The 8259-nt window shown below is 60.9% G+C and overlaps 1 protein-coding gene and 1 long non-coding RNA gene across 3 annotated transcripts; one reads left to right on the top strand and one right to left on the bottom strand.

Moving 5' to 3' along the window:
- Positions 1–535: 535 nt before the first annotated feature.
- On the top strand, positions 536–7828 carry LOC147190634 (autotaxin-like). The gene is made up of 25 exons (XM_086136861.1): positions 536–691; positions 840–945; positions 1169–1318; positions 1388–1513; positions 1598–1658; positions 1740–1837; positions 1933–2012; positions 2575–2694; positions 2769–2824; positions 2917–2982; positions 3065–3137; positions 3589–3697; positions 3776–3901; positions 4361–4392; positions 4456–4583; positions 4775–4853; positions 4923–5010; positions 5074–5252; positions 5346–5406; positions 5809–5948; positions 6120–6261; positions 6350–6427; positions 6605–6737; positions 6812–6965; positions 7039–7828. The coding sequence occupies exons 1-25, from the start codon at positions 674–676 to the stop codon at positions 7207–7209; spliced, it is 2574 nt and encodes an 857-aa protein (XP_085992987.1). The 5' UTR covers positions 536–673; the 3' UTR covers positions 7210–7828.
- Positions 2622–4461, bottom strand: LOC147190635 (uncharacterized). 2 transcript variants are annotated; one of them, XR_015103740.1, is made up of 3 exons: positions 4187–4461; positions 2851–3265; positions 2622–2770 (listed from the first exon to the last, which is right to left on the bottom strand). It is a non-coding gene; the product is annotated as an uncharacterized LOC147190635 (long non-coding RNA). The 2 variants fall into 2 exon arrangements; XR_015103739.1 differs by lacking the exon at positions 4187–4461 and adding an exon at positions 3336–3593.
- Positions 7829–8259: the final 431 nt, after the last annotated feature.

Below are 8259 nucleotides of genomic sequence, written 5' to 3'. Positions count from 1 at the left end.
GCTGCTTGAGCAAGTTAATCCAGCCCTGGGGCGTGTGTGTGTGTGTGGTCCATGTAAGACAAGGAGAATGTTGAATGACATAAGAGGGAAGAACGCAGCGTTCCGGAAGGATCTCAGTGATGTGCTGTCAACTTCGTCATGCTCTTGACATGCGTGCGCGCACACACACACACACACGCACACGCACACGCACAGTACACTCAGTGTGAATGCTTGCTGCTGCATTGCTGGATGGTGTTTAGTCTCCACTACCAACATCCACGTTGATGGGCACACCAGAAAGAAAGAGGTCAGAGGTCATATGTCAGGTGGCTCTTGCACATCAGAAATGGTTGGACCCCCCCCCCCCATGCTTGCCCTCCCTACACACACACACACACACACACACACACACACACACACACACACACACACACACACACACACACACACACACACAAACCACCCCCCACCCCCCCTTTGCTCCATTCTCATTGGCTGGACAAGACAAACAATGACCCAGTTGGGGGGGGGAGCACATAGCGGGGGCAGGAGGACGAGAGAGAGAGAGAGAGAGAGAAAAAGTGCGAAACAGAGCGCGAGTGGTCGCGCATCGATCTGCACAGGCGCACCGAGTTCTCCTGGCGGACGTTGGACACTTTTCACTTTTCACTTTGTTGTCTGGCTGACCAACATGCTCGTCAACTATTTGGTAAGCGTCTCTTTTCATCTTTGTCTTCTTCTCACGCGCGACATCCACGCGTGCGCCGACTCGGCTCGATCATGACGGCGAAGACAATGAAGCTCTTGACCGTGTCAACAAAGACGCCAAAGTATCTTTTGATGACGTCCGTGTGCAGCTGCTGCTGGCGTTGAGCGGGTGGCGCTGTGACATCACGGTGGCGTACGTCTTTCAGGCAAGCCGACCGGCCGAGGGCGGAGACGCCCCGCCCGTGCACACCAAAGGTGAGACTAAGCCCCGGGAGACTTTGGAACGGCACGGATGACCGGCTCCTCCCCGGTCCCTGCTTCCATGTCCCCCCCCCCCCCGACCCCCACGCGTCCGGTTTCTTGCGTCCCCGCTATCTGCTGCGTCCGATGTCCGCTTTCTCGATGCCCACCGTCTCGTGTTCCTGCTTTGCTCCGCCTCCCCGCGATGTCCCGGCTCCCCTCCGCCGTGTTCCCGCAGTGGTGTCCGAGTGGGTGAGCTCGTCAGGCTCGTGCAAAGGTCGCTGCTTCGAGCTGGAGGAAGCCCAGCCGCCGGGGTGCCGTTGCGACAACTTGTGTAAAACCTACTACAGCTGCTGCTCCGACTTTGATCAGCACTGCCTCAAAACAGGTCAGTCCTCACACGCGCGCTGGCGCGCACGGAGTCCATGTTGATCCCGCGTGCGGCCCGTGTCGCTAGCGGGGCGCTTCGAGTGCCGTCCGGAGCGTTGCGGTGAGGAGAGGAGAGACGAGCACGCCTGCCACTGCACCGACGACTGCCTGGAGAAAGGAGACTGCTGCTCCAACTACAAGGCGGTCTGCAAAGGTAGCGCCGAACGTCCCGCTTGACTTGGCTCCGACTCCTTCCCGCTCCCGTCCCAAGTCGACTGCTTTTGCCGCCATTGTCCAGGCGAGGCGTCATGGCTCCAAGGAGACTGCGAGGAGATTGTCACTGCCGAGTGTCCCGCCGGGTGAGTCGGCGGAAAGAAATTCTCCGGCCCTCCGCTGGCGCGGGGCAAGCAAATGTTTTGTGTCGTTTCTGGTGCTCGCAGTTTTGTCCGACCGCCGCTCATCATGCTGTCCGTGGACGGCTTCCGAGCGTCGTACCTGAAGAAGGGTGTGTCTGTCATGCCCAACATCCAGAAACTCAGTATGTGGCCCCGGAACGTAAACCCACTCGGCCCCTTGACCCCCAAGCGCCTGCCCGTCTTCTGCAGTTTCGGCCTAACGGCTTCCTCCCACCAGGATCGTGCGGGACGACTGCTCCGTACATGCGGCCCGTCTACCCGACCAAGACCTTCCCGAACTTGTACACGCTGGCCACGGTGAGTGAGGTGTGACCCGCTCATGTGCGCCGAGTCGAAACCGGGGGGGCCACCGGTGGTCGCGTGCCAGGGGTCCCCGCACGGCAGCCGAGGGCGGCTTGTTAGGACTTTGGCGACGTCCCAGGGGTCTGCCAGAGATCGCTCGGGGGCTTGCGCTACATCGAGACCCGGGCAGTCGCGAGGGGCCACAATTGCCAACGCGCAGGCACCACCCCCGAGGTCCCGACGTGGGGGGCTAGGTCCACTGGGGCTGGGCAGTTGAGGTCCTGACAGGGATGGTGACGCCTTGTCAGGACCTCGGGAACACGCCCGAGTCAGCTCGGGCCCGTGCGCCCCAAGTCCCCGTGGGGTCGCGGTTGGTGTGTGGGGACCTTGAGCTTCCGACACGCCAACTACGACCTCGCGGGGACTTGGGGCGCATGGGTCGAGCTGCCCTGTTCCACCGCCCTGCTCTCAGGACTCATGGTGGGTGGCGATCTGCCAGGACCTCAGGAGCTCGCCAGGGGCGGTGGTGCGACGGTACTCACCGCACGTGACGTTCCACCGTGTCCCACCTCGGCAGGGCCTCTACCCGGAATCCCACGGGATCGTGGGTAACACCATGCACGACCCGGTGTTCAACGCCACCTTCAATCTGCGGTCCCGAGAGAAACTAAACCATCGCTGGTGGGGCGGGCAGCCGGTGAGTGGCGGCGGCGGGCGTACGGGCGGCGACGTCACTCGCTCTTTGCTCTCACGCGTCGGTCTGCTCCGCAGATCTGGATCACAGCCAAGGAACAAGGTGTCAAAGCCGGAACCTTCTTCTGGCCCTGGTACGTGGACTCTGCTACTGACGTACTCGGTACCGGTCGCTTCCGTTAGCGTGGACTCCCCTTTGCTGATGATGTCATCACCGTGGGTTCAGGGTAATCGAACTGGAGAGACGCATCCTCACTATCCTGCAGTGGCTGAAACTGCCTGACCAACACAGGTCCAAGACAACGCGCTTCAGCCGGGCTCGGCGTCCGCTTTTAACCCCGTTGTGTTGTCGTACGCTGCTGGCGTGTCCACAGGCCTTACGTGTACGCGGTGCACTCGGAGCAGCCCGACACATTCGGTCATCGCTGGGGCCCGCTGAGCAACGAGGTGAGGACAACTCTGTGATCCACTAAGTAGACCGAAGACTAAACATGAAAAATCATCGGAATATCCACATGAGGGTAGCATAATCATAGTAATTGGGAAAAAAATGAATCCCTCCGGAGTGGGTGACCCTGCAACAACAAAAAATTCCAAATAAGCATCAGAAATGCAGTGAGAACGTAAAACAAGTCTCTCGCGTACTTGGCCGATTTGGAGACCGCGAAAGAAGCTCCGCATCAACCTCTGCGTTTCAGGATTGGGGAGGAAGGAAGGATGAAGCATCCATCGGCCTTGCTCTCATTCCTTCCTCCATAATCAGCACAAAAGGATCGTGACGGAACGATCCGGGGCCACTCTTGAAAAGTCCCCATCGAGAGCGGAGGGACTCGGCGGTAGCTACGGAAACGGCAGAAAATAACACTCAGGCCAAGTATGATCCCGCGTGTTTGCGCAGCTGGACAACACACTGCGGCAAATCGACGGCGTGATCGGTCAGCTGATGAACGGCCTGAAGCAGATGAACCTCCATCGCTGCGTCAACGTCATCGTCGTGGGCGACCACGGTGAGGCCGCCCCCCGCCCCCTGCCCCCCTCCCCGAGGACGACCGCCGCCATGACAATTTAGGCATGCTTCCCCGCAGGGATGGAGGAGGCGCACTGCGACCGCACCGAGTTCCTCAGCAGCTACCCGCTCAACATCGACGACATCACGCTCATCCCGGGCTCGCTGGGCAGGATACGGCCTCGGGACGCCAAGTCCGCCACCTGTGAGTCACCGTCACGCTTTCGCAGTCAGTCGCCTGCGCCGCTTCAACTTGGAGTCGGTGCGACGCGTCTGTTTCCCGTTGCGCTCATCTTCCCCCTCCCGCTACCCGGCCGCTCGCCGCGACACGTCGCGCGCGTCTCGCGCCGCTCGGCGTCTGCTTCCTGCTGACTTGGCAGCCACCTCCTCCTACTCGACTTGCCGAGGGAGAGGCGGACCGCTGCCTGGACTTCCTCGTACGGAGCCCATTTTCGGTTGCGCTCGGATTTATTGCTCCGCGTCCGCTAACCTGCTCGGCGCCGGTTTGCCATCTGCTCATCTCGGGCTCGGCGCCACCAGACACGTTCCGCTCCGCGTTAACGTCCTGCTCGCGAAGCTTCGACTTGGTCCGCCGCTTCCCTGCGACTTCCCCCTGAAGCTCGGCCGCCCCGTTCTGAGCGCCCGCATGTGTGTCGCCCCACAGACGACCCCCGGCAGGTGGTCGCCAACCTGACGGTGAGTGCGGGGCGCCGCCCCGGCGAGCGTCGCAGGTGGTTTTTGACCTTCTGCGGGTTGCAGTGCAAGATGGCGACGCAGCACTTCACGCCGTACCTCAAGCAACATCTGCCCAAGAGGCTCCACTACGCCAACAACCGCCGCATCGAGGACGTGCACCTGCTCATGGAGAGGAAGTGGCACGTCGCCAGGTAACGCCGCCCCCCATCACCGGCTCGTCGGCCCGCCGCCTTTCTCACACGCCACTGGCAGACGCACGCGCCGCCTTTTCTCACCCGGGGCTCACTAACAGTCCATGCGGCGCCTCCGCACGTTACCTTTGATTTTCCTGAGCGCCTCGCTCGCGCGCCGGCGCCTGACGCCCTCGATGCCGCGTCCGCAGGAAAATGCCAGAAAAGATGCGGCCGCGCTGCGGTTTCTTCGGCGACCACGGCTTTGACAACAAGATCACCAGCATGCGGGTGCGTCGACTTGATTTGTGGTGGTGGTTTTCCACGCGAGTCCTGACCAAGTTCCCGCTCGACCTATAGACCATCTTCATGGGACACGGGCCCAGCTTCCGGTTCCGCACCCAAGTGCCGGAGTTTGACAACATCGAGCTGTACAACGTCATGTGCGGTAAGTCACACGAGCGCCGAGAGCACGCAAGCGAAGGTGACCCCGCCCCTCGCTCGATCGCAGACCTTCTCGGCGTGAAGCCGGCGCCAAACAACGGGACGCACGGGAGCCTGAACGCCATGTTGAAGTCGCCGCCTTTCCAGCCGCGAATGCCGGAGGAAGTGTCGCCGCCGGCACGGGACGAGGAGCCGGCAGAGGTGCCGGCGGCCGCCTTTGACCTCGGCTGCAGCTGTGATGACGAGGTCAGCCGGGGTGGTGACGACACCCACCGGGGTGGGGGCAAGTGGCGCCCGCCCCCAAAAAGGTCTTTTTGACGTTTTTGCGGTTGCTTGCAGAACAAAGTGGAGCCGAACGTGGAGGCTTTTGGCCCCGCCCAAGACGGCTTCTACGACTACAGTACGTGTCCCCCCCCCGACCCCCAATCACGTCACTGCTCGTATCGCAACTCGCCTCTCTCCGAACGCCGACCCGAAAGACACCCCATGAACCGACCCCTATCCGACGGAGCGGTGAAGGTTTGAGAGTTATTTGCTAGGCTAGCGGAACTCGCTTTTTGGTCAAGGTTCGTTGAAGGTCGTAAAGACGGCGCCCAACAGTTTTCATGGTCGGCGACACTTTTTTTTTGGGGGGGGGGGGCGAACTTTGGCAACCTTGAAGGAATCTTTGACAAGAAACCAACGTTGGACACGGCCCGAACATCTTCCCAAACCTCCTCGACATCATCCCCAACCTTGCCCCCCACCCCCGACCCCCGCTCCCTCGGATGCCATCACCCCTCATCTGTTGCTTGTCCCGCAGATGTGACCCAGCTACCTTTCGGCCGCCCCGCCGTCATGTTTGACGCTCGTTACGCTTTGCTGCGCCACTACGACTTCATCAGCGCATACAGCCGCCAGCTGGCCATGCCGCTGTGGACGTCCTTCACGCTGCCGCCGCAGGTACGCCGGCGTGCGCGCGCCGCCGCGCCTGCTCCGCCGCGCCTGCTCCGCCGCGCCTGCTCCGCCTTTGTCACGTGCCGGCCGGGTGACGCAAGCGCGGGCTACAGTGGCGGAGGAAGTCGGTGAGCGGGCGTGCCCTCGGGCAAACGTGACCGGGCTGTTTTTCACCAGGACGATACGCTTCCTCTTGCGGAAGGCTCCGCCGGCAGCCCGTGCCTGCGGCGAGACCAGCGAGTGTCAGCCGAGCACGCCGCCAGCTGCGGCGCCTACGAGCAGAACCGCCTCCTCGGCTACGGCTTCCTCTTCCCACCCGGTAGACACGTGCGTGCGGCGGCCACGTGGCGGCGGCGGCGCCCGCGTGTCGAGTCAACTTGTTGTTTTTTTCGGTTTCCGGTCCACAGATTTGGCGTCGTCACCCGAGTCCAAATACGAGGCCTTCCTCATCACCAACACGGTGCCTATGTTTCCCGCCTTCACCAGTAAGTCAGGCGCCGCCTGCGTCGCCCCCGCGCGCGCCGCGACGTCGGAGCAGAGCTCTCGGCGTCTTTGCTAACCAGACAAAGGAGGCGCTGTCCTTCCCGGGACGGAGCGTCCCACCGCATCTCGGGTTCATGGCGTAACGCGGCCCTTGGGTGAGCTAACGCGTCTGCCCTCAGGAGTGTGGCGCTACCTGCAGGGGGCGTTGCTTCGGCGCTACGCACAAGAGAACCGCGGCATCAATGTGCTGGCGGGACCCGTCTTTGACTACAACTACGATGGGCGCCGCGATACCCTGGAGGAGATTCGAGAGTGAGCGCGCACTAATCCACGCGAGGCGAGCGAGCGCCGACGGTCACCCGGGGTAACCGCGATGGCGTGCGCAGGTGGTCTCCCGGCACGCCGCCCGTGCCCACCCACTACTTCACCGTGGTGACCGGCTGCCGCCAAGCCAACCGAACGCTGGACGAGTGCGACGGCGATCTGCGCGTCTTCGCCTTCCTGATTCCTCACCGCGACGACAACAGCGAGACCTGCAAGGTGAGTTCCGCCCCACCGTGACGAGGATGCCGGCTAAGGCGGGCTCAGTCACGTGCGCCCGCCCTGAGCGCAGAGCGGAGACGGCGAGCAGCTTTGGGTGGAGGAGCTGCTGCATCTTCACACGGCCAGGGTCCGAGACGTGGAGATACTCACAGGGCTCGACCTCTACCGGGCCAACAACCAGAGCTACGGCAGCGTCCTGAGCCTCAAGACGTACCTGCACACCTTTGAGACGGACGACTGACGCCGGAGCGCCCGGAAGCGTAGGCCCGGCTGACACCAAACCTCCCGGCACCCAAACGAGACAGACAGAAGACACCCGACAGAACCGACCGACCCAACGACACCCGACAGACGCGACGGAACCAGCCGGCGGAATCAGACGGCCGACCGCCTGACCTACCGATGCGTGACTAGCTTACAGCGGACCCAGCGACCCCTGACCCGACACAGCACACCTGAGCAAAACAAAAAGACGCCTGACCGAGAGACGACCCGCAAACAGACGCCACCCTGCACAACTGACCGAAAGACAAAAACCGGGTACAAGCTTCAAACTCTTTACTTTTGGTGTTCCTTCAACGTTAAGACGCGGGAGCGTAGCGGAACCGAGTTCTCTCGCCTGCCTCGCCCGATTGTGTCCAAATCCAGTGAAGGCAACATGTGGACACGCGTGCGTTCGACTCCTGAACTTTTTGCCCGCTCTGACGTCAGCACCTTTGACGTCGGCGGCCCCTGCGGCGCGGCGCGGCTCCCGGGCTTGACGCTGCGCTCAGGGAACACCGTCCGGCTCCCGGCTCTTATTTAACACATGCAACAAAATAACATTGGCACCAGTAAAGGACTTTGCCGTGTAGAGTGAACTCTTTTGTCGTTTCCAATTTTTCGGAGCTCACTTTTCAGAAAAAAAGAAGAAGAAAAAAGATTTCAAAGGCTGGGCTTTTCCTTTTTTTTTTTTTTCGTTTTGTTGAAATTGACCTCTTTTGCCTCATCTCTTTCAAACGGGCGGACGGGGTTACATTCTGAAATGATCATCAAAACGCAAATTTAGGAGGGATGGGCGCACCCGAAAAGCCATTTAGCAATGTGAAGAAAAATAGTTTTTTCGTCGCCTGAAATTCGATTGTTGCTCGGAGTGAAGCCGACGCCGCGGTCGGAACCGAACCGCTTCCGATTGCATACCTGTCAACTTTTCGGAGCGCCAACCTGTATGAACTACCAAAAAAAATCCTTATAAAGAGCAAAAAATCCTTATAACATACCAAAGCATTTTATGTCAAAATAACGGCAGAAA

The sequence above is a fragment of the Hippocampus guttulatus genome, chromosome 18 (genome assembly GCF_054856545.1).
Source record: "Hippocampus guttulatus isolate MCC_2025c chromosome 18, RoL_Hgut_1.0, whole genome shotgun sequence".
Taxonomy (NCBI): domain Eukaryota; kingdom Metazoa; phylum Chordata; class Actinopteri; order Syngnathiformes; family Syngnathidae; genus Hippocampus; species Hippocampus guttulatus.
The sequence above is the reverse complement of the archived record's forward strand: the minus strand, read 5'-3'. Positions and strand labels throughout refer to the sequence as shown.

Excerpts from the sequence above, each read along its gene's own strand:
- LOC147190634 (XM_086136861.1), top strand. Across the intron at positions 1,838-1,932 it reads GCCCAACATCCAGAAACTCA|GATCGTGCGGGACGACTGCT; the intron begins GTATGTGGCCCC and ends TCCTCCCACCAG. Across the intron at positions 5,253-5,345 it reads GCTGCAGCTGTGATGACGAG|AACAAAGTGGAGCCGAACGT; the intron begins GTCAGCCGGGGT and ends GGTTGCTTGCAG.